Source organism: Dermacentor variabilis, chromosome 3 (assembly GCF_050947875.1).
Source record: "Dermacentor variabilis isolate Ectoservices chromosome 3, ASM5094787v1, whole genome shotgun sequence".
NCBI classification, from domain to species: Eukaryota; Metazoa; Arthropoda; class Arachnida; order Ixodida; family Ixodidae; genus Dermacentor; species Dermacentor variabilis.
Window position 1 is genome coordinate 106,255,710 of NC_134570.1, and position 26,086 is coordinate 106,281,795.

The 26,086-nt window shown below is 50.3% G+C and overlaps 1 protein-coding gene across 2 annotated transcripts in view; it reads left to right on the forward strand.

Moving 5' to 3' along the window:
• Nucleotides 1–26,086, forward strand: part of LOC142576141 (uncharacterized) — a 71,832-nt gene that overhangs the window by 41,927 nt on the left and 3,819 nt on the right. The window contains exons 2-3 of one of the 2 annotated variants that reach the window (XM_075686102.1): nt 16,435–16,702; nt 25,719–25,868. In XM_075686102.1, coding sequence (XP_075542217.1) covers nt 16,435–16,702; nt 25,719–25,868 — 418 coding nt within the window. The remainder of the gene's footprint in view (nt 1–16,434; nt 16,703–25,718; nt 25,869–26,086) is intronic. The other variant, XM_075686103.1, reaches the window with a different exon arrangement.

A 26,086-nucleotide genomic window follows, 5' to 3' on the forward strand; every position in this document is an offset into this window, starting at 1 on the left:
TTCAATTCATACTGCCACTAGAGCTACGAGTCTCGTGTACACATGGTGCAATATCCTATAACATGTTGATATATGGCATTCATCGTTTCGCGCCGTTCTGACGAAACTGTGAGATTTTCTTACTTTCCTGTTTCATTTCTTTTCTTTACTTTTCTTTTGCGTTTACCTGCAAATATCTTCGCATCCTGCGTATAGCATGCGCGCTCCGTAAAGCGATCCTCTGGTTACATTGTTGCCGTTTTTTTTCCCAAACCTTCGCGGCACAATCCGTCGATCGGCGCCTTATGTCCCCGTGACATGCCACAGACGCATATCTCGCATGAAAAAAAAAAAAAAAACAGTCATACAAGGAAACAAAACAGTTGACCTTCCGAGTGTCTCGGCGATGTATAGCGACGCACTATGGGGCAAGCTTTATGTACATGCCGTGTTTTGTGAGCTATAGCATATATACACGACTCATCGAACACTGCACGCAAGAAGCGACTATTTTTTTTTTCCTCTCTCATCATTACATGCGAATATATCGAACCGGCGCACGCCGACTCTTGCACGCGTGTTGGAATAGCTTGGCATCTTGCGCGATATGGGAGGGGGGGGGGGGGGCTGCGCTTAGGGCAACACTGAGTGCGTGGTCGTTTCGCGTGTAGACGTAAAAAAAAAAAGAAAAAAAAACATGTGCGTGTTAGAGTGTATATACGTGCTGCATTTTATTTTTGTCCGGGTTGCCCGCGTATACCTGTGGAGAACTTGCGCAAAGGTGTATCAGCGCGTATACGGGCTGATGCGTGCTTGGTTGAGGAACGCTTGGTTGTTGCTGCGCGTGTGCATATATCTCTGCCCGATCGGACGTGAAGGATAAAATGCGCACTCGGAAAAAGGGCGTAGATGCACACGGATCCTCCAGTTTGTTACGCGAATGAACGCCGAAGAAGACCGTGTGGACTCGTAAGACCGTTGCACAACATTTGTATGTATGGGTAGATCACATCTCGCACTCAGAGCCCAAATTCTGTCCCATCACTGCGCACGTATTCATATATATATACAGCGTGTATAGGCCAAGAAACTTCGTAACACAACCTTTGCGGGGCACAAGAACACATTGAAGGATTGAGTCATTGAGCGATTTCGACGAAATCGGAAATCTCGGCAACAGCTGTGTTGCTACAACAGCTGCACCAACCACACATGCGGACAGCATCAGCGCATTGCGTACGCGCGCGCACACACACACACACACACACACACACACACACACACATATATATATATATATATATATATATATATATATATACACACACACTCGCCGAAACTCGGACATGTATACTATAACGTATCTGCACAGACACGGAAGCGGAAAAACTTGTTCCGTCGCGGTCACGTTTGCGCTCTAGAGAAAAGTTGATTGCCGCGCTACTCAGTCTGTACAATTCCACGTCCGCCGTTTGCACACGTACACCTGCGCATGCGCACCTTCTCGTTACGTGACGAGCCGCCCCCGCGCGCGGTTGACGAGGTGGGCGACGACGTGCGTATGCGGTGTCAGACCCGCGGCTCTCTCTTCGATGCTACGCGTACATACATGTATGTATATATATGTGCACGGTATGCGGGCGAAGAGCATTCTCAATTGGAAAAACGTAGAATACGGCCAAAGTAAGAAGAAGAGATAGAAACAGACGAGAAAAAAAAAAGCGATTGTGCAGAGGCGCCTGCGTCGTAATAGAGATGTGTCCCGAGCTGTCCGGCCAGACGTGTTATTGCTGCCCTTGTATATGCGTGTATGTATGCGCACACACACGAAGCGAAACCACGAAGCGAGACCGAACTGATGCACGTAATTGGGCTCGGTTCCTGCGCGTATGCAGCGGAGGTGGTGCCATGGTCAATGCGGCAGATGAACTGCACAAAGTAAGAGATAAAGAAACAGAAAGAAAGAGAAATGGCGAGGACGCCAGAAAGAGGACGAAACAGTGGTAAGTGGAGGAGGACGCTCTAGTGCCCGATGACAACGGCTTATACGCTGTGCGGCAGTCACGAAGACAGCGATGAAGAAAACACACACACACACACACACACACAAACACACACGCGCCAGAGGAAGAGAGAGAAAGCCGACGAACAACATTAGACATTGCACAATTTGATGGCCCCCGACGGTAGCAAAGTTCTTTCGCCTTTTTTTGTCGATGAGGGAAATCATTTCTCGTTCCCGTCCGCCCAAGAACGAAACTCGAGCGTTTTGCGTTAGCGGCCAGAACGAGGAACGAGAGAAAAAAAAAAAACGCCCTCGATTGGCTAATTGCAGTCATCCGGAGATTACGCGGCATGCGATTCTGCCTGCTTGTTCGCGCGCGTTCTACTTTAATACTTCGTTCAAATCGCGCGAATTCCCGTATAACTCGCTGCGTCTGAAAACGCGCACATATACACATATGCGTTCGCTTCGCGATCGCATATGCGCGACCACACGCGCGCGCGCGCAATCGAAGCATCGCGAACACCATGCCGCCCCGCGATGTGTGCGCGGCGCGATGTGTGTGCTTTTTTTGGATAATGGCTCGCCGCGGTCAACGCGCAGGTGGGAGCACTCGACGAAGCGTCATGAATATGAAAGATCCGTCATGAATATGAAAGTCATTGCGCGGACAGCACAGGTACGGGCTGCTCGTCTCTCTCTCGCTCACTCAGCGTGTAAGGCGCGGTGACGTCTCTATCCGCCACATAAGGCGTGGGCTAATCCTGGCACGTTCGCAAGCGCAACTTATGCACTAGCGCTTCACGGCGCTCTTTTTTCCTTTGTCTCTTTATTTCTTTCGCTTGACGTTCGTTTTTTATGTGTTCCCCGGTCACATACGCTAAAGGGCGATCCGTACGCGACGGGTTTCTTTTTTTTTTTTTTTTAGAGGGGCCACCGGTTCCCTTAATGTCTTAATCTCATTATGCGTTAAAAAACGAGAACCCGCGGCATATCGCAGCTCACGGAGGGAAAGAAAGAAAGAAAGAAAAGGGAGGAAGAAAAAAAGAAGGAAAGAGGGTGAGGCTATAGAGAAGTGGAAAAGGAGGCGAGGTTTCAGCGCCCTGTACAGCTCCCCATATATATACGTGCTCCGACTATACTAGAAGGGAATGCAAAATAATAAATGAGATGTTACGGACAAATTAGGCTCGGGCTGAAACAAATGGAGGTAAAAGAAACGTTAAAGCGATTGTTTGGTCCTTAATCGATAGAGTCATCAGTTCGACAGGCCATTAGCGTTGATTCAGCTTATACAGAGCGCGTGCGCTGTAGAGCAAACAAGAAATTTAGAAGATTAAAGCGAACAAAAAATGTCGGGGCAAATGCCAGCGAGTTGTAGAATTTTTTTTTTTTTGCTTCTTTTTTGTGATGTATGCGCAGTTTCACATTTAAACCCCTGCTTGCTCCTTCCCATTTTTAATCATTCTTCTTTAGCTTACTTATGTATTTTACTGCTTGAAGAAGGGAAAAAAAGGAAGCAGCAAGATAATGAGTCCCCATTCCTTCCTTCTTTTTGTTTTCTTTTATGCGTGTATATGTGTTGTGTGTGAGGACTTTCCTACGAAATTCTGAGTTTCCGAAGGTGGCAGCATTTTTGTTTCTCTTTCGTGTTACCCTGTCAGCTTTTTTACCTTTGGACCGGTGCAGAGGCGCGTTCAAAATGACAATCTTCGAATTACCGACCGCAATGGTCGTTACGGTGCAGAGGGTGCGGTGGCCTTCCCCGTCGCACTATGTATATGCAGTATATACACACTCCTCTAATGGAGTTACCAAACTCTGTGGAGGTGCGTGTGTAAACTTTTTAGGTAACGCGATTTCGGCGATCTGCGCAAATTGAGGAAGGGGGCGGGGCGGGGGGAGCGAGGAAAGAACGCTCGCGGCTTTAATTTGGGGGAAGCGGCGGTAAATCTGATGAAGACGCTCACGTTTACAGCTCTATACACACGGTGCTTCAGATTATATATGCTAAACACGCGCGCTAACCGTACTCACACAGCCACCTTCTTCTTCCTCCTGCCTGTCTTACTCGCATCCTTTCTTTAACGCGAAAACACTGTCGATGTTTGACTAGCTCGACTACGTAAGTGCCTTATGTAATCGAATGTAGGTTTCATTAGCCCCTGCACGCAGATTGAAAGCCGCACGGAGGAAGCGCAGGCGACATGCACCAATGTGCTTACGAAATATTGTCGTCGAGCGTTTAATAATTAATCTTGCAGCGTAACTATACGTTTCATAACAATGCAGCATGGCGGTGCATAGACCGCGTAGCGCGTGCAGATAACTAAACGTTACATTGCAGGGTGTAAAACTGCAAGCTTTGGGAACGTGAAACTGTAATGTATGTCTGAGTTTCCACAGTGCCACTTTGATGGGATACGTTGGGTAAGTAGATAGCGGTGGCGTGTCAGGACGCCAACGAATTCCGCCGTGGTGTCCAGAAATTCCGCCCCGTCCGCTTTATGAGCGAATCGAAGCCGGGCGCATTTCCGCCGTGTGAGACAATTTGCAGAGCTGACGAGAATGCGAATTCGCCAACATGGCGGAATTCGACAGTCTGTACTACAGTGCCGTCTGCGCTGCACCGTGGTACAGTGGCTAGAATTACAGTGGTTAGAGTTCCAGCATGCTTTATCATTCTCACGATTTACACGTCGGGCAAATATCGCTAGCGACAAAGGGATGACGCTTGCGCGACGCCGTCTACACCTGTCACTCCGTTACACTAACTTTACGCGATGACTTAATTGCCGCAATTCGCGCGAAAGTCCCAATTCTGTGCGTGCCATGGGGTAAAACAGTTATCGGATGCTGCGCAGTATACACAGGACGTATAGGGCTCAGCACTCAAAAGGTATATGAAAAAAACATAGCTTGGTTGGTGAGCCTGTGAGGTGTGCTGAGCGGTGTAGTGATCTTTCACGCAAGCGTGCTTCGACGCGTCCTATCGCCCGAGAGAGAGAGAGAGAGAAGGGGGGGGGACGCTTAGATATTAGCGCGTCGAGCGCTTCGCTGTTCGTAGACGGGACTTGTCCGATATACGTTCGCGGCCACCTTCCGCTAGTTCGTGCAGCGGACGAAAAAAAAAAATTAAATACAAAGGGGCGGATATGGAAGGGCAGGTGGCAAGCCATAGAAGTGGGGGGGGGGGCGGACTCCATATAATAAATGACTCGCTAAAGACGAGATAAGAGCTCGGCGCTAGCGAGGCGAGGGTCGTACGTGTTGTACGCTCAGCGTGAACCAGCACAGCGTCAGGCTTGACGCCTCCTCGGTCGGGCGCCCGCAACACGCTCTTGGCCGGACAAGCGGCGAGGAGGACGTTTAGCGCAATGGCCGTCGCTGCCGTATCCGGCGCCGCTGCGGCTGCCTTTTCCCCCCTCTCCCTTCTCACATATACTCGCCACCGCGTCGCCCTGTTAGTCCTATGCAGTACTTGTGAGATAACATTGCCCGATAGGGGGCAGCCTGTTTGCTCAAGCAATGGCGGCCGGCCCACCTTATTAGAGCAAGGCGGGTGTCGTGTTTACCCGCGTACAACACCCTCGCGACGTGCTCGTGAAGGTCAGCCCGTATATGTATATATATATATATATAGCTTTGGCGAATCTTAGAGAACGGGAATGATAGCACGTTGAAAGTGAACGATGTTGCGGTGTTCGTCGTGCATAATAAGTACGTGCCACGCAGTGTCGCAGTTGTGTGTCTCGTACTTTCCGTCACGTGGAAATGAAACGTCACTTCTTGCAGGATTGTGAAAGCGCACTATATGTACCTGCTTGTACAGTACGTGAAAACTTCGTACATTATAATGCGCACTGCGTCCAGTCTCTTATGAAAATGAACTGCGGAGCGTTCGCGTAAACCATTCATTCCGGATATAAAGTCGGATTTACGTGTATAACTCTGTATGGAGCTGGTCTAATCGTACGAGAAGTTCTAAGATGCAAACCTATGGGTGGTTTACGCTCAACATGGCATACAGCGCCGACGACGGTACGGACAGGAGAGGTGACGCGCTTACAATCAGGTGATTTTACTCGGAATCGTGTTTACAGTATACAAGACAGAGTAATTAAGTATCACTTGATATAGTGCCTGTATTGTTCGTGCCTATATTGTTCCATCGCCTGCGCTGTTGGCCAGGTCGCTGTTGAATACTATTCTGGCAGTCAACTTACGCGAAGTGACCCCTTGTTCGATATATATAGACCGCTGTGCCGTGACATGTGATGAAAAACACCCGCGAAGCACATGCTCCGAATAGCGCGAGTTGACATAATTCTGGATATACCATCAACATGGCCTCCTATACATACAGCCCGACGTTTTTTTTTTTTTTAGGCAAATAAAGAACGGTTTTTATGAAAAGAAACACGAGGAAACGGTGTTACTATATCTTCTGTGCATACATAGAGCTGCTGCCATCAGCAATTTGCAGTTATATATATATATATATATATATATATATATATATATATATATATATATATATATATATATATATATATATATATATAATCGTTTTTTTTTTCACGTTCGCAACGCACTAGTCGGTAATACGGGCTGACTTAAAAGGCCAGTGTCCCTCTCTGAGCTGTCTTTAGAACAAACTATAAGGTATGCTAAACAACCCCCTGGGTCGCCGCCCTCTTCCGCTGACCTCTCGACAGTTCCTGATTGCGGACGAAGAATAGGAGGCATACCTGCGAGTAAATACGATATCTGGCGAGTTTGGGAGCGATGTTGAGAGGTGAAGCGCGTTACAGGCCGTGCGCGTACGTACCGTGCACGACGGCTCGGGGAAGCGCGCGATATAGGAGCGAGGTCGAATTCAGGCTAACTGGCGCGCGTAGAGGTGGGGGCGCGCGATCGGCCCACTGATGTTTCGAATGCGTCGAGACAAATCGGCGCCCGTCATACCTGTCATACGCTCGGCTATCGCGGCGCTCCTAATTAATGGCGGATGATTGATTGAAGGAGGAAAGGCGACAGAGGCGGAGAATGAAGATAAGAGGATACGGGGGCGCATGTTGTGTGAGCGGCGCATAGATAAGAAGCGCGGTTCTAGCATGTGAACAGCCTATTTATTGGCTTCGTTGTCGTTCGCGTGCTGTCCGGCGTGGCTTCGTTTTGAGGTATCAGACGCTTCGAGAAATGAGAGAGAGAGATACGTCGAGGCAGGGAGAGGGGTAACGTTTTCTGGTTTCGCTTTTCAGAACGTGCGATAAGGATGGCAGCGCTTTTGCGATAGCGTCTACGACCGTGTTTTTGGGATCAATGTGCCAGTTGACTGTCGATGTACCGAGTGAACGAACCTGTATCTACAATTTAGACGGACGCAAGTTACAGTATCTTTTCTTCCTTAAGAAATAATTCGATCGCGTATTAAGGGACGTTTGCATATTGCAATGTTCGCGCGACGGATGCGTTGTCATGAGTGACACTCTGATAATCATCATTACCATTATCATTAGAGGCTGTGGCAGCAAGAACTGGGGGCAAACTATTTGCCGCCTTTACAACGACAGCAAGTCAGAAGTTCGAACCTACATGTAAGGTTTTGCTGGGCGCGTCCGTATAGATTCTGGTGCGCCGTCATCGTTAGGCCACTTCGTCTTCCTGCAGGTCCGTTCTAGGCCGGCCCTGGCGAAAAAAAAAAAAATTAAACTCGAATTGTCCACTACCGCTCACAAGGGATCGAACAAATGCGCTATAGGGACAGAATATATATGGTTGGGAGCCGACGTGCGACAACAACCGAACTGTGGCATAGCGGGTGCGCCCGGAAATTCGTGAAGTGGTGTGCGCGGCACCCGGACTCCGAGATTGGTGGCGTGTATATATGGCCGAGAATTTCGCAAGTATTCGATAACGTTCAATAGCACATCGATAACGTTCAATATCAACGAGGAGCCAGGATATTCCCCGTCGATCGCCAACATTGCGCAGGCAGCACGGACCGATATATATATATATATATATATATATATATATATATATATATATATATATACATACAGGGATCTTGGGTGTATATATGTGGCGGGATCGTCATGTTTGCCCGAACGACACCGTCATATACGTACACTATACATGCAACGTCGTCCTTGTTTTCTGACGCTCGCATTCAAGCACTCCCGTTTCCGTTCCGCATGTTTTCGTGTACGCGCCCGCGCTGTTTGGAAACTCCACGCAGAACGTACACTTCGTGTTCCACTTCCTGTTGACTTTACACACGCAACGCCGCCGCGAATCGCTTGCACAATTCTACGGGGGGCAACAAAGTAAACGCGCTCTTCGACGCCCGTCATTACTATACCTCCGTTCTTGCTCTGCCACGCGCAAAGACTGTGACGCGCATGAGCAACACGGGCGGGATGCGCACGCACGAGTTGCAATCGCATGTGAACGGACGAAAAGAAAGGAAAAAACGAAAGAAAGAAACGCAAGGGGGGAGCTGCGGAACCCGAGTTGCCCGAGCAGGGAAACGTGTTAATCACCGCCCTGTTTCCCATCGCGTCTCGCGCGCGAGCGATTATCACTGCCGCCACCGTGTAGGCCGCTTTATGCGCTTCACGCGTGGATTAAAGGGCTCTCTGGCGTCGGCGGCGCGCAGATCTGGAAAAGTCCGCGCGCTGCCACACGGCCGTGGCAGCGGCGAAAGCTCCCGAGCCGCACGGATGATTTATGAGCCGGGCACACGCGATGGCCTTGAAGAGCGCCACACCGCGCGTTTTATTCAGGCCTCTTCCTTTGTTTCGCCCTCTCTTTCCTCTTATTCACTCTCTCTCTCTCTCTTCGTCTGTCCGCCGCGCCGTTTTCTAACCTAACGCCGCCGGTCTGGTCCGTGGCGCAGCTACCGGAAACAAGATGGAGCGTTGCATGTCGCACGTTAAACACTTGCGTGCGCCATGCGTGAAGTGGTTAAATTATCGCCGCGGCTGGCGAAGAAAAGAACTCCTCCGCCCGCGGACGTGGAGTCTGCACTGCACGCTCTGCCGACCCTGTAGTCTCTCTTGTGTGCGCTGCGCGAGTTGCGTTTGGTTAGGTTCACGCGAGGCGACGCGCGGTTACGGGCACTGGAGCGCCTCCGCGGAAGCGTCGAGGTGTGCGAGCACATAGATACAGCCCTGTCCAGAGACTCAAATATGCACTCAAACGGCGCAGCCCAACTTTGGGATACTGTGTAGCGGCGTGTGATGACCACTGGAGCTGTATGCTGTATTGCACGGAGAATCGCACGTGAGGAGAACGAGAGAGGTTTTTTTTTTTTTTTTAATTAGACCTAACAACTCGTGACGGTGTTTGCGCACTGCGTGCCGGCCTACCGGCATGCACCGCGGCGAACATTACGAGGGCAACTGCAGGCCCACGTGTCGTCTTTATACTAATTAGTTGTAGGAGAGTGTGTGCATTGTAGGTGTTTAACTGCCTCGTGTTAAGAGGCCGTGGTTAAGTGTGTTTCTGGTCCCGGTATCTTTCTTGCCTATATAGCGTTAAGGAGCTTTCGTCGCTTTGGTGATGTTTATCGTCTTCTCCGGGCGCACCGAAAAATGGGCGCGCGCCGAATTGTTGGCAACGTGTTTTTCTATGTACGTAATAAGCTTGACCACGTTCCCGCACATTGATGCCGATTTCGGCGCATATTCTCCTGCGTAAGAGTATTTAGTGTTGCGATTGCGGCCAGCTGCTATACACGCTGAATACAGACTGCACGAAGTCAGGTCGCAGTAGTTAGAATGGTTGTCGGCACAAAAAGGAATAAAAACTGCAATTAATAAGTTGCAAGAATATTACTCTCTATATGCTGGAAATCTTTGGACTTATTTCTATAACGTGGCTCTAAGCGCGTGACTTATGCCAAACGGGAAGCACTCCATCACTTGCTGTTCGGCTTCATTTCCGTATCTGGGACATGTGCCCTATACTTAATCAAAATGAAATAATGAAAGCCTGTGAGTGCATATATACAGCTGACATCACAGTGCCATTTATTCTAGCCGCCTCGGTATAGGTTAATGGCTTTGGCGTTGCGTTACATGTTAAGCGCGAGGTTTATAAGCTCGAAGTGTGGGAACTCTTGTGTACTTAAATTAGGGTGCACGTTAAAGAACCCCAGTTGGTAAAAATTGATCTGGAGTCCCCCGCGCAACGACGTGCCTCATAATCAGGTAGCGGTTTATTCATTTTAATTGTTATTTATCGTTCAAGTAATGTGTGCCTTTCGAGTAGTTCAGCATATGCCACAGAATGCGTGATATATATATATATATATATATATATATATATATATATATATATATATATATATATATATATATATATATATATATACTTTCTGCAAGCACTGTCTTGTCCGCAAAAATCATCACCGCTTTCTTTGCCCGAAAAACAGTCCCCAAGGCCAGCATGTGTCAGCTCCGAGCGCGCGCATACATGACGCACAGCTGTTATCTCAGCTCGCAACGCCTGCAGCTGCTGCTGCTGCCGCCGTTCGGAGGACGCAGCGAGACGAGACGTATGCAGCGCCGTTGTCAGTTATAGGTGTGTGTGGACAACTGCGTCGCGCCACGGCAAACACTGCACAATAGAGCGCCCCGCACGTGCCAGCCGTTGTTTCAACATTGGGACAGTGTCGAGCAGCTGCAAATCAGAAAGAAGAGCCGGTTAAAAATGCATCTATATAGCCTATGCATATATGTGCCGAGAAGAACGTTCACGGGGGTGCCGTTTAAGTAAACACACGGAACTGCCAGTGGGGGTGCGATTTCTGTTTGCGCACTGTCATACACCGACGGAGATGTATACATACATTTGCCCGAGAGCCTCTGAGGAAACGCGCCGCTTAATTTTGACAGTGCGCTTTATTTCTGCAGCGTGTTCTCACCTTTGTAGTATATCGTACATGGGGCCTCCTTAACGCATTCGCTGGATTGCCTTTATGCTATACGCTTTTCTCGATCGTATAATCAACGCGATCTTACAGAACTTATATCTGTTCAGACATCTGTATACACGATCTGTGAGCGCTAGGTGCAGCGCTGTCGTGTGTGCTGTACGCACGCATTCTCTGCAGCCTATAGCCATCTATAGTGACGTTGGCAGTCTTGCAGAGTAGCAGACTAGAGCGCACTATAGCTCAGGTCGACCTCTCTGTCTTTCCTATCAATAAATTCTAGTCTTCTTCTTCCTCCTCCTCTTCCCTTGGCAGTCTCACTGTATAGTGCTTCTCGTTTTCTTCGCATCTCGTCTCCTTCGCCCCCAGTGGGCGGTATCAAACGAAGAGGGATCCGGTTAACCTCCATGTTTTTCCTCGTACGTGTTTCCTAGGCACGACAAAACGTAATTCAGTTTATTTAACACGCACACATGCCCACGCGCACATGTGGACAAACACACACATAAGACAGACAGACAGACAGACAGACAGACAGACAGACAGACAGACAGACAGACAGACAGACAGACAGACGGACGGACGGACGGACGGACGGACGGATAGATAGATAGATAGATAGATAGATAGATAGATAGATAGATAGATAGATAGATAGATAGATAGATAGATTCGACACCTCCGGAAGTGCCCGCCATGCGTGCACGCTTTGCCGCATCGCACGCAGCTCATCATGCGGGTGTGCGCTCCGCGCTTACGCGCGTTGGTTTGCTTTCGCTAGAAAAGAGAGTCATTGTCGCTGATGCATAGTTTCTCCCGCTGCCGGCGGCGGCCTTCTTTTCATGGCGGCGGCGTTTCGAAGGAGGAGGAGGAGAGAAGCATACATTCGCGCAGCGCGCTCTCGTGGCCGGTCCCCATTGCGTGCGGGAAGCTCGCCACAATCGTGAGGCCACAGCAGCTCGCCTCGTGTGTGTGTGTGCACGTATACGCTTTTCCTTTCGTGAGTATACGCGAACTGCAGCTTTTCGCAGCTGCGTGAATTATAGCGCGCGCGCGGGCGAAGAAAGCGTTTGACGCCGCCCGCGTCGCCCGCATCGGATGCACGCCTCGGCGGTCGCGTGATTGAGACGCGTTCCCGCAGCCTGCCATGCGCACGCTACGTATATTGCTCGCAGCGTGCGTGCTACGATAAAGAAACTATAAAAAGCATTAATAATATAACAGGTGCTTCCCCACCTTTCAGCTAGGTGCGAGCCCCCATTCCTCCTCATCCTTTGTGGCGCTTAAATCATTTTCTCTTGTGATTGTCTCGCTTTCATCTCGCGCTATTTATCAACGTTCAGGCGCGCGCTGCCGGAGACACGTATGCACAGACCATCGCACTGTTTGACCGGCCTTGTACCTCTTGTTCATCCGCGCTCGTCGAGATTCGGTGAGATGCATGCATGTTTCGGCATACCATTCACACAGCAATCAGGTGTCCCAGAAGCCTTTCCCCGATTACAAACATGCATCAGAAGAACTTCACTTTGGCCTAGTTGGTATTTACTGTATATCATATTGACCGCAATGTGTTATGTGTTCTCTCCCTCTGTCCCCGTCTTATTTGCGGTCAATACAAACATGCAGAAAGCAGAAAATATGACACATAGACACACATTGTTTATCTCGAAGCACAGGTAACATATTTAAGTTTGTGTGTACACATGCACGCAATTAAATAAATTTTGATGTGTGCTCCTTTCGTTGCCCGAAAGATATCCTGGCGATTTTCCAATTCCATCCGTGCGTTTTGGTCAACACTTCGTGAGGCATGGATGTTATGACGTCAGTAATTATGCACCGTAATCCTGCGGTGTCATTCACTGGTGTTTGGTAAACCTGTTCCTTGACATAACCCCAAAGAAAGAAATTCAGTGGTGTTATTTCAGGTGATAGTGAAGGCCAGTTGATGGGACCAGCACAGTCGATCCATCTTCCTAAAATGTTGTATCGCAACAGGCACGAAGATCCAACTCCCAATGAAGTGGCGAACCATCTTGTTGGAAAATTAAGTCCGGAATGTCCTGAATCTGTGGCCCAAATAATAACTGCAGCATATCTAGATAGGTATTGGCTGTGGTTGTCGTTCCACTGAAGAAAAAAGGTCCTATAATATTAACAAAGAAAGTAACTGAGTATATATGTACGTACAAAAACTTGAATATGTCGCATGCAATTCAAGATAAAAGGTATCTGTGTATGTGTCCCATTTTCTGCCTTCTGCATGTTTGTGAAGAGGGAAGGACTTCTGGGACACTCTCTAGCAACTTTCTAGCAACTCTCTAGCAACAATTAAAGACAGCGCGCTGGTAACTCCATTTATTGCGAGTACTAACTCCTTTCCTCAACTACGATATCAGAGAGTTCGAGAGATTCGAGGGTTATTTTTGAGCTAGTATAGAGTTGTTTGTAGCAACGTGTTGCCTACCCCCACATTACTTCCCCAGAGCTCGGCCGTTGACTGCTGCTTGTATATTACGACATTTGCCGGGGAACCAGACGCGTTGATGCCGACGCCAATACGCTTTACTGGCGTTAAGTCCAGATCACCGACTCCATGCTCTGCGCAACAGCTCAGTAAAAGCAGTTCTGGACCTATAGATATACGATCGCCTTGTTTGCAGCTGGCGGATTATATCTTCGCGTTCCTGATAATGTTGTCGTGTTGTGCTATAGTCGTTAATCTTCACTTCTTTGAGATTCGGTTTCCCCCGTGGACGTTAGTATCGGCGAAGACGTCGCCGACGCTCGTTAGTGTGCTAGTGTATATATATATATATATATATATATGCACTCTCGGAGCGATGAGGTGTGTTCGCAAGATCAGGGCTTGATTCGCATGCACAGCGGGTACATTGTAACGCGCCGAGCCGTGGACGGGATGCGTAGATGGAAGTCCAAAGAGGGTCGCTCTTGAGATATGCGGCCGATTATGTCGATTACGTTCATATGTGGCTCTCGAGGTAGTTTACGGCAAGGCTGTGCACAGGCCCGGGTGCGCCGGCGTGCTTCGTTTCCTCGAGCCGGTCATTATATGGCCTTGCCCCTGCGGTGACCGCACCCACGGTTAGTCTACGCTGCCCACACATGTCCGTAGAGAAACATACGCGCGACGTATTCGTTCCCTGTTGCCTGCACACTTGCGTGGTGCAGCACACTTCGGAAACCCGGTTCTTAGTTCGCGTTTGATTCTGGGAAAAAGAATGAATGTGTGCATAGAAGACTGTTGGGTAGAATTTCGCTGATCGTCGATGAGATCAGCACGGTATGATTTATTATACACTAAGACATATTCTGCGCTTCCATGTCGTTTGAGCTTTGTTGATGGTAATGTATCAAATAAATAAATAAATAAACGTGAAAGAAGAAAAAGATAGCCACAACTCTCCTTCAGGTTCGCTGTAGTGCTGCTCTCGTTGCGATCTGCAGTTATTTAAGCCAGACAGACTGAGAATTGAATGCTCTGAAATCTGATAGAACTCGCAGCTTCGCGAATTCACCGTGCAATCGGCAATGTCGTGTGCGCACTAAAGCACCAACAGGCGTGAGCAGTTCTTGACTGACATTAAACGAATTAGGCAGCGCTTATATTTCTTCCCCCACTGCATTAGTATGGACAGAGGCCTTACAGTATGAGGGCGGAAAGCGCATGTCTGGATCGCATCGCCATTTTCTGTAATCAATCGCAAAGCGAGTGCAACATCGCACGCACCGCGAACGTGTTGCCACAAAACTTCTGACGTCACCACCCCTCTCGCTTCACACCTATTGGGCCGTATCGGATCTCGTTGGCAGCTGCCGGGGTCCTTCTGCGATTATTATTGGCCTGAGAAAGTTGGCTCCGCCCCGGCGGCCCCTTCGCACTCGCCAAGCGGCTTCACCGCAAGACACCCGCAGCGCCCAGTCGACGGTGTTGGGGCGACGCATTCTTTTTCTTTCCTTTCTCGCCTGGAAAGCCGCCAATGTTGACGCCTTTGGTTGGCGCGTCGCCATTGGCCGGTACGCAGGCCGTCTCCATGGCAACCCCGCCTCGGCCCGGGTCTTCGGCAAAGGGGGAGGGACATTGTTTGGGCCACTATCGGGAAAGTGGGAGAGGCGTTTTTTTCGGGGGGGGGGGATGGTGAGGAGATGAAAAGGGGGCGCAATCTCGGGAAGGAGAGTGCGCATATCGGGACGGCGGGAAAAGCAGCGGGCTACAGCGTCGGGGGATGAGGCAACCGAGGGAGGTGTTGTTCGAGCCAGGCGCTTTTCTCCCCTGTCAGGCGCACGTAGCAACAGCTGCAGCTTTCACAGGGTTCCCCGCCCTGACTCGTTCCCACGGCTAGCAACACACAAAGGGTGGGTGCGCGCGCGTTTGCGCTATCGCTCGCTCGCTGGCGTGCGTGCGTACGCTAGGGAGCGCCAGACCAGCTCAACCACCCGCGCTCCCGCCTGCCCGCTCCTTTTTCTTGCGAATGAATCGAACAATGCTGACAGCGGGGAAGCAGCGGCGGCGGGCCAGCCAGAAAGATGGTTGCATGAAAGCCCTTTCTCGCTGCTTGGAAAACAGCGGAGAGTTGGAAACGGGGGAGGGAAGTGGGGCTTCTGGGGCATCTGCAGTTCGGTGGGGAAGGAAATGGGGAAAACGATGGGCTCGGAGGGGCCCTGTCTGCAACCGAAGGATGATAGCATGAGGAAAAGAGGAAAAAAAATAACGAAGAGAAAGGAAGATAAGGAAAGACGAGATGGATTGGCGAACTAGAGCGGCAGCCGCCGCCTGTTTCTGCTAGAATGGCTGCTACCGCTGGAAGGGCGATTCACCGCAAGGCATCCAGCCGCGCACGCCTCCTCTCCTGCCGGTCTGCAGGGGCACCGGCTTTTATACGGGCCCAATTTGAGCTGCTGAGCATACAAAGCACGAAGAGAATGGGAAGAGGAGACCGCGTGTGATGTGATTTTCTTTCTTAGCAGCTCTCCTGGAAATCCCGTCAGTTTGTGTAAGCCTCCGGTTGGCACAGGAGAAGAAAGAAATGACGCGAAGCTTTACTTCCAACTCATATACGAAGGCAAACCATGATGTAGAACTGTAGAAGCATTGAAATACAATATGCGAGAGTTGGAAAGGAATGCGCGTTGTGATAAGGTGTATACAGGCAACCTTGCAGTCTATAGTTAGTCCCGTTTTAAGGGTTCTGCGATCTAATCAGGGAAAGCGATAGTCTGCACTTTGCTATACAGCAAAATTAGAATTGCTGATCAGCGTTTTGACTCCTAGAATGCGCACAGTTGGCGACCCCGTGTGCTGTGCTCGTATAGCTAAGCTGGAATGATTTACAAGTTTCTTGTTGTGTACGCGAGTCCCACTCTCAATGACGTGGTGTCATTGTCCAGCGTTCCGCGAGGAGCTGTCAGCGTTGAAACACCTGTTGCCCGATTATTTACTAACATGGTATTTTCGTCCTTTTTCTGTATCTCGTTTTTCCAGGCGAATGTTCCCGCCTTACAAGGTCCGGGTAACGGGTCTGGACAAGAAGGCCAAGTACATCATGCTGATGGACATCGTAGCCGCCGACGACTGCCGGTACAAGTTCCAGAACAGGAGATGGGTCGTGGCCGGCAAGGCTGACCCCGAGATGCCGAAGCGGATGTACATCCACCCGGACTCGCCGTCGACTGGAGAGCAGTGGATGCAGAAGGTGGTCTCCTTCCACAAGCTCAAGCTCACCAACAACATCTCCGACAAGCACGGCTTTGTAAGTGCTCCACGCTTTCAACATTAAGTTGAATAACAATCGCCTTCATTGTTCTTCCGTGAGCCGGTCCGGGCACTTTCGGCATCTACTGGAAGACATTGAAGTTCGAGAGTATTTCTCAGCAAAACCTTATCTCAGGAGTCTCCGAAGAACACGATTTAAGTTGTGTTGTGACAACAGCGACTATAGGGAAACCTCGTTATAGCGAAGTCGCCGGAATAGTAAAAACATCTTTTGTATCAGTATAACTGATACAAGAAGATGGTAACCTCCATAATCGTACTTGTTCACGCCTGTGCGAGTTGAACTGCGGTACTACGCCTTCACTCTACACTCCATCACTATACCAACTGAATCGCTATAACATGTTATATTTATATATATAAATATATTTCAGACTATGAGGGGGGCTGCCCTTCACTCCCAAGTGTATCCCGAAACGCAGAGACGATGCCTTTCAGTCATGTACGGTGGTACATGGTAGTGTGTGCGCGATAAGTATATATTTGAGACGTTGCCTGCGTGATGCGTTTTACGCCCAAGCGTAAATGGCCAGCTCTTCAAATCGGCGGTGTCTGTCTGAGGCCGCGAAGCAAGCGAAGGAGGAAGGCGCCGGAGGTGAAGAGAATCGCGCGCCGGGAAAAGTACTAGGGAGCGCGCTGAGCGCGCGGGAAAGTGCCGTCACCTGGAGGAATGTGTATAGGTAACGTTGAGCGAAGTGGGGGTAGAGGAACGAGGCGAAGCGTCACAGAGGGGGAAGGAAGGCGGAGGCGCGCTGGGTTGACCTCCACTGTCTGCAGGTTATCTTTGCGATGCATACATACAGGGTTCTCGTGATAGCATCGTCCTCGCGCTCCATACGCTGTTTGTGCGAGTGAAAGCGTGCGACGGTGAGCCGTCGATGGCGGCTCAATATCGCGTGCGCAAGGGGAGGAAGCGCACCGTATTCCGTCGCGCGCATGGCACCCTGGCACCGGGTGGAATGGGGCGTTGTACTTCGGCCGCGCGCGGTCGCGGGCCTTTTATCTTGCAAGGGATCTGCCTTGAGGGCAGAGTGTAAGTGGGCTGGCGGCTCGTGGTTTTGCGCCCGCTGTGTTCTCACCGCTCAGTTTGGCGTTGAAGCGATAGACAGCACGAAGGTCCCTTCGCTCGCTGCTGCTGCCGCGATCCCTCACGCCAGCGTTTTGACAGCGAATGTCCGCGGTCACCGAGTGTGAAGTGTTCATGTTTGCCTGTGCGCGCTGACACCATATCAGGCAATTTAGGTTGTAACGGACTGTTTACAACGTTCTACAGCGTTTACAGCGTTCTACTCCGGCTGCTGCTGCCTATGGCGTGCGCGCACGAGGCCTGTCTTGAGTATTTGTATCTCGTTCACTTTATAACTGTTTCCCAGAGCAGCCTTACATTTTACGATGAGGCGTTGCGCATAGCAGTCAGTTTGATTTAGTCTTCCACGTCGCATCGTGCTACGTTGCAAGGACGGCGCATTTGAAAATGTCGAACGGATCGGAATTTGTACCGACGTTGCTCTCCGCTTGACAAACTACCCTGTGGCGACAATGGAAGAGCGGCTGCTGACGCCGAGCATGCAGACCCCGTCCGTGTCGAAACATTATTTTCTTGCACTATTTTCCACGCGTGCGCTTCTTCCGATATTGCCTATGAATGATTATGCCGGTCGGTATGTATACAGGAGTCTTGAGAAACGCGACCAGTTTCCAAATCGTGCGATGCGTGGCGGTTCTTAACGTGCTTTGTCTTCGGCCGCACATTAGTCAACGAGGAAAATGGCAGCTATATAGACGTGCGTCATGCGACGCCGCGATGATGGAACGAAGCCCCCGCGAGATTGGTGAGCGCTGTGTCGAGCCAGCCCGTGACGTTCCCTGATATATATGGTCACCCGGCCACCACTTATTCTGTCGCCAAACCGCTGTGCGGCTTCCGCGCGCTCGCGGCAGATAGAGAGCGAGGCGAGCGAGAGAAAGCCGCGGGAGAAGCCAGCGAAGCAAGCCAGGGCTGCTGCCGGCGCGGTTGCGGCGGTCATTTGTTAGGCGACCCACGAAGCGAAATGTCATCAGGGGCGCCCTCGTTTCCGCAGCGCGCTACATTCGACACTGGCTCGTCGTCGCTTAACGTTTGGAGCCCTCGAAACCCGCCTTCCACCCTCCTAGACGAGCCTGCTTCGGGGGCCGACTGTACGGGGCGGTGGCATCGCTATCGCAATAGCGCATGTGAAGTGAGGGGGAAGGGGGGGTGGGGAGGCGATCGAGGGCGATCCCGGAAAGCGGGCTTCACTGCCCGTTCCTCCGACGCTGAACACGCCGAGCGAACGAAGGAGCCTCTCCCTAACGACTCGCGCCAGGCGCCGTGCTGCGGCCCACACGACGACACTGCCGCACTTGAGTGTGTGCGTATATATATATATATATATATATATATATATATATATATATATATATATATATATATATATATATATATATATATATATATATATCGCATGTGCGTGTATACCTTATATGCGACGTATCGCAGTATTGTTTCGCAGAGCCCGTACACACAAAGGAAGCCAGTTGAGGCGCTTGCGCGCGCCGCTGTGCGCGTAGGGGCTGCCTCGGCCGGAGCCCAAATGCGATTTCCCTGTTTCCTTGCGCAGAAGGGGAAAAATGAAAGAGGAAGGGACCGCTCGAAGGGAAAGACGAGAGGGGCGAAGCCCTCTTGTAGGCGGCGGGAATATTGGCGTCATATATCAAGCGGCCGCCGCTGCCCGCCCGCCTCCCTCCTTCCTTCTTGGAGTGGCGCGCGCGGGAAAGCTTTCAAGGCGAGGCGCCTCGCTTCTTTCTCGGGCGCTCGCCTTCACGCACGCGCTGCGATCGATGGCGTTGCCGCGGTGGCGGTGGTGGCGACGAGAGCGCCATGTTGGCTGCTCGCCCCCGCTTCCGACGATGCCAGCTCTGCGCTGGCCGGCAGCCACGGGGCCACACGGTCATGGCCTGGCGGCATCGATTTGCTCCTTACGCCTTCCTCCGGCGCGCCTCTTGCGCCAGCAGCCTTTCTCTCTCTCTCTCTCTCTTCCTCGGGTCGCAGCTGAGCACGCTGGGCTGCAGGCGCGGGCGCGTCGTTCTCTCGCCCCGGGCTCCCGTGTGCGTTAGTGCGTATGTGCGCTTTTACAGTTCTCTCTCTCTCTCTCTCTCTCTCTCTCTCTCTCTCGACTTGGGTATACGACGCCTCTGCGCTGAGGACTCCTCGAGGCGAGATAGGCACAGTTGCAGAGGCCCAACGCGCTCAGACGCCGGGTCGTTGACATTAGGGCAAGAGTGTATAGGTCATCATAGATTAGCGAAAAATGAACAACACGAACGACGAGGGACAGTGGAAGATGACGAAGACAAGCGCCGTAACAGTCAGCCACTTTCTGTTCTCCTTTGCGCCGCTCACATTCCTGAAAGAAATGCATCGACTTGCCCTGCTAGAAATTCTATAATAAATTAGCGGGTCGGTTGAGTTGTCGTTGGCGTAGTAATAGGCAGACCTTTCGGGTTCCTCTATGCTCAGGGGTATCGGTTCAAATCACCTTCACCGTGCAAACCTAACATTTTCAGGTTTGCGGTGAAGCTTGATTCCTGGACAAGACGCACCGAGGTTCGCTCAGGCTGCACATCTGCAAATAACACTAAAAAGACCCAGTAAGAAAAAAAAAAAAGCTCCCTTTCCAGAAGACGAATGGGAGTAATCTCGCAGAATCTGCGGGCATATGACTTAGTTTGCGCAAGAATGTGGAAATGGGGGATGTAGCGCGTAGACACCTTCGTCTTTGCTATTTGTGACAACGTAATAAGCACCACAAGCTATTTGCTGGTCAGCACTTTCATGGCACTATGACAGGTGTACCGTATACCTTCTTTTATAATGCCTACAAATGAAGAAGTACATGACTCAACTCTAATGTGGATCAACATTTCAAATTTATTATCGCGTAATTATCGATCGGCACCGGTACAGCACGTACGAATTGAGTGAGTTTCTGAAGCCCTAGCGAACATGCTAGCAGCCTTCGCTATTCGCATCTCTGTATACAGCGCGTGAAGCCGAGTGTATAGGTGGGATTGTGTATACCGACCCAGCTGATTGGTCGACTGACAGTGTTTACCGCCGGCTTCTTCACGGGTGAAGATATAGTACGGTTGAAGGATTACGATACAGGATAGGTGACTCAGCTTGTTACAGCTTTTTTGCTTGGTTTTCGGGATTCCCCCGTTGCACTGTATCAAAGCGAAGGTATTTGTGATGTCAATCGTCAACTTCTCGCGGTGCTCTTCTCATGTGCGTTTCTCGGAAGACGCCTGTTAATTTACGATAACCTCAAGAATCGATCTCGCGTCCACTTCAAGTACACTTTCGGCCGATATTAACGGTTGCGAGAGCGCTAATTGTACGCCACGTCGCACCATAAGCATGAAGTTTAAAGCGACAAGGTCTCCGCTGTGCGCGCTATACACCTTATATATATATGTCGCGCTACACCCGAATACTCTGTCCAGCGCTTCGTGGCGTATTTCTGCGCGTCACACCGTGGACTTGGTAATCGCACACGAGGAAGACGTGTACGCATAGCAGCCGCACTTACGCTCTCAGATGGTGCGTAGCCCGGCTCCGTTTTCTTTTTTTGTTTAATCCACCCACAGGCGTCATCTTATTGTCTCGATGCGTGCTGCCGAGTTTGCAGGCATCGATCTGGCAGCTTCCTCATCCGAGGTGTAATCGATGTCGCCAGCGCGAGCTCCTCTCACTCGCGCGCCCCCAAGAGTTGGTGGCGTCAAAACTGAACGCGCGCAGTTATTATAGACGCACATGCAACGCCGAGAGATGATGACCCGCGAGAAGACGCGCTGACGGCGATTGTGGTGGCCTTCATTGAATTGATTTCTGGCGCCGCGAGTGGCGATCATGATTACATAGGCCCGAAGGGCGAAATACAACGCAACCCGGCAGCAGCAGCAGCAGCAGTAGCCAGCCCGTTCTCGTTCGAAAATGACGCCTCTGTAAACACACAAGCCGCAGGGCGCTGCGCGCTCGCGCGTTCCACCTCTGCATGCTCGCTAACGACGATCGCGCGATGATGGACGCCTCGAGCGCGCGCAAGGTTGGCTTCTCGCGTTCGTTGATTATACTGCGTGCACAGCAGATAAAATATAAAAAAAGTAACAATAATAATAACCAAGCAAAGAGGGTTGTACAGCATCAACAAGCACGCACCTTTCTGACCTTGGGGCTTGTCACGCGCCTTGCGACTTTCTTTTTCTTTCTGTACCCATTTTTTTTTTATGCAGCTGCGAACTTCTTTGTTTCCTGCGTACGCATGCATATGCTTGTCCGCGCCAACGAGATTCCCGTTTGCTACACGTGAGCTCGTTACGCGGTTCTCGCGCCCGAACCCGGCGTTGCATATACTTATCACCTCCGTGGCGACGTGCATTGATTAGCTTATATACATAGAGTGCGTATAATATAATAATAATAATAATAATAATAATAATAATAATAATAATAATAATAATAATAATAATAATAATAATTATGGGGTTTTACGTGCCGAAACCACTTTCTGATTATGAGGCACGCCGTAGCGGAGGACTCCGGAAATTTCGACCACCTGGGGTTCTTTAACGTGCACCTAAATCTAAGTACACGGGTGTTTTCGCAGTTCGCCCCCATCGAAATGCGGCCGCCGTGGCCGGGATTCGATCCCGCGACCTCGTGCTCAGCAGCCTAACACCATATAGCCACTGAGCAACCACGGCGGGTGAAGAGCGCGTGTTGGTCGCGATGGCTGTATACGGTGCGTTGGGTGAACGGAAGCTGGTCGTCGGGTTGGACGCCCGCGTGTCATACAAGTGCCTGACCGTGAAGCCAAAGACGCGAGGAAAAAGAACAAAGAAAAGGTTGGAGGACGTAGTGAGAGTTAATGGCAAAAATGGCCTTTCCGGAGGCCCTTACGAGCTCCACAGAGTGTCTATATAGCTGGGCGGTGTGTTCAAGTTCGTAGGGCTTTTGAAAAGCCTGCGGGTCTTGCGCGTTCAAGTAAAACTGAGTCCCAAACAGTTGATGTGAAAATAGCCATGCATGAATGTCTGAAGTGGTGAGTAAAACAATTGCAGTCACTGGCCCCCATAATGGTCTATATATCTAGAACCTATAGACACTGTTTTCGAATCCCAAGAAACAAATTTCGATTAGCAGATGCACAGAGAATAAGTTTTTTTTTTAACTTTGAAGGATGCGAGCACCCCTCTCCTGTATCAATATCTGAGCGAAGGTTATAGCATTGGAGGTCACAGACAGTGTTATAGGCTCCCGCATCAATCTGTCCTGCGTTAGCTAAGCCCTTGTGCCGCCAAATTTCCAAACTTAGTCAGCCCCCTTGACCATCTGCGCATTGCACTGCGTTTTCCTGGCGTTGGCATCAATCTTCTCGCATTTAATAGACCGCTTGTAGCCTGTTATGCGCGTTGCGTAAACTGTCAAACTCGACTCACGCGGGCCTGCATTTTCGTTGTCTCCCTTTATTCCATGCCGTCTTCCTCTCTCTCAACATTGCGGCTGTCATCTTCTATTCCAGCCTGCGCTGCAGCGCCTTAAAATGCATTCAAGTTTGTTTGTTGTCCTCCAGGTTTCGGCCACCCTGAGTTCGTACTGGCATTGTACAGTGATTGCACTTGTTTTTTTTTTTTTTTGTCTTCTATGATATCGATAAGAGAGAGAAAGTAAAATGTGAAAGGCAGAGAGGTTATAACCAGAGTCACTGTCCAGTTGGCTATTCTGCAGTGGGTGCGCAAAGAGAAAGGGTAGAAAACACGAGGAGAAAAGAAAACATGAAAACGAATCTGTCCGCACAAACACGACGAAACCGCTTCAAAACGATTACAGTGCGTAATACAATCCCGATGCTTTTTTTTTTTTAAGAAAAAAAAAGAAACACGAGAGTGCTTTTTTTAAAGCAGCCCGGGCCGACGTCAGCTGGAACCAACGGCCAAGGATTTTCCTCTCCGTTAAGTATAGAGGGCGGCGATCGCATTCGTCGAGCTGCGCGCATAGCGGCGCGGCGTTCGTCGCGCTCCGAACCGGGAGCGTTTATTAAGATGCGTATTCGTCTCTTCACACCCACAAACCTCGCATTCCATAAATGTGCTTTAAATTCGTATAATAAGAGAGAGAGAGAGAGAGAGGAACGTCAAGCGGTGTTTCCCAATGGCCTGCGCTCGAAACACGGCGGGTAATAGAATCCCGAGGGAACTGTAAGATTCTCTCGCACGTGACGTACTCTCGCGAAAGCGGTATACACATGCGCGCGCTCCGTCGACTCGCTTCAGCCGAGCCGAAGAGGATAAGGAGGGCGCGTCTTGGACGACGCCATTGGCCGGCCGGCCGCAGCCATGCGTGCGGAGCCTTCCTTGCGAGCATCTCCTCCCAACATGGCGGAGGAAAAAGTGTCGGTGCCGCGATCGATACTTGCGGCACGTCGAGTCGCGAGCGTCAAGCGGAGAGACGCGTGGCCCCGCCGCCCGAGGCGCTGGAAGAATCGCCCTCCGCTCTCTTGGCGAAGCTTCGCTGCTGCTGCGTGTGTGGAGCGCTTCTTGGTGCAGCTCGGAGCGAAGGGGCCGAGGGGGAGAGGGGGGTGATTGCGCGCGAGCGGCGCCGCGGATGCAGCGCCGCTCCCGGCAACGTCCCCGCTAGGAGAAAAATCACGGTGAACGCGCGAACCGAATTTCGGGAAAGCGGCTGCAGGGATGAGGCTAAGGGCCGATTTACGCTCGAGCCGCCCATCGCCGCAAGCCGCACCGCACGCGTGCGGTCGCGCGAAAGATTGCACGTATCCAGCACTTGTGCACAAATTTCGGTTTACAATGCGTAAGGTATACACTGTGCACACAGTTTAAATGGTAATTTGTGCACAAGTGCTGGATACGTGCAATTTTTCGCGCGACCGCACGCGTGCGGTGCGGCTTGCGGCGATGGGCGGCTCGAGCGTAAATCGGCCCTAACCGGGGATGCGGCCGGCCCGGCACGCCAGCCGTGGGCATTTCTTCGAAGATTCTTGGCTTCAATTTGTGTCTCGCGTGTGTGTGTTTTTTTTAGTTTTATTTGTCGTTGGTTGGTGTTTGCATGTATGTTACGTTTCTTTACAAATTATGTTGCAGTTGTGATATCCTGCCTCTCTTGCGTCTTCTTCTTCTCCTTTTTATGTTGTTTACCGTGCTCTGATATATTACGAATGACCATTCCTACTACGAAGCGAAACCAAAACAACCGTATGAAGCCAAAAAACGGCGAAGCCTAGCAAGGGGAAATTATAATTTTTCTTAATTATTACGAAGCTTTACAAACAGTCATACCTAATATCAGGGGAAGTGCTAATCTTAATAACGTTGAGAGACAGGAAGACGGTGGTATAGATTAGAGAGCGAAGTGACGTAGCCGATACTCTAGTTAAAGCTAAGAGGGAGAGCAGGAGTTGGGCACGTCACATATTTCGCAATGTATATAAACGGTGATCTGTTATGGAGTAGCAGAACAGAGTAACGATTATTACAGAGAATGAATAACAGAATTCGTGCAAGAGAAAAGAGGAACGCAGTCGACGATGACGTCGGTATCTGTGACGTAAACGTTGCTGAAGACCGTGGTCGTTGCTGAAACCAAGCACAAAACCATTTATTTACCCAGATATTGTACACGGTGGAAGATGTGAAATGTCGCTTGATTGAAGGAATTATAGCTTATGGCTTTGGATATCCGCTTCCCTTTGTTATTCAGCTATATCTTAAGTAACCCAAGCGTTATTGAATTACGCGAGAAACGAGATAGATATCGGGAACTCTTGACCAGACTAATTTCAGTTTAATTTAGAATTTAAACGCTCGCAACTCTTTTGCTGTATTCAAAAGTGTATACAGTATGCGAAAACAGCGGCAGCGAATATTAAACCGTCGCTATCTTGTCTCGTTTCAAGCAGACCATCCTGAACTCGATGCACAAGTACCAGCCGCGGTTCCACCTGGTGCGGGCCAACGACATCCTCAAGCTGCCTTACAGCACCTTCAGGACGTACGTGTTCAAGGAGACAGAGTTCATCGCCGTCACTGCTTACCAGAACGAGAAGGTACGGGTGGCGTATAACACGTTTGAACACGCCCTCTTGTTGTGTCGTAACAATGCACTTAATTGTCGGACGTGCAGTTCTATGCATGATGCACTTGAGCGCCTGTGCAAGCGTGGCGTGTATAGGTAAACGTCACGAGCATGCGATGCGTGCAGTTTATCTGGCGTGCCAGCTATGTATACCTTGATGCAAGAACATATGGGCAGCGATCGTTCTTA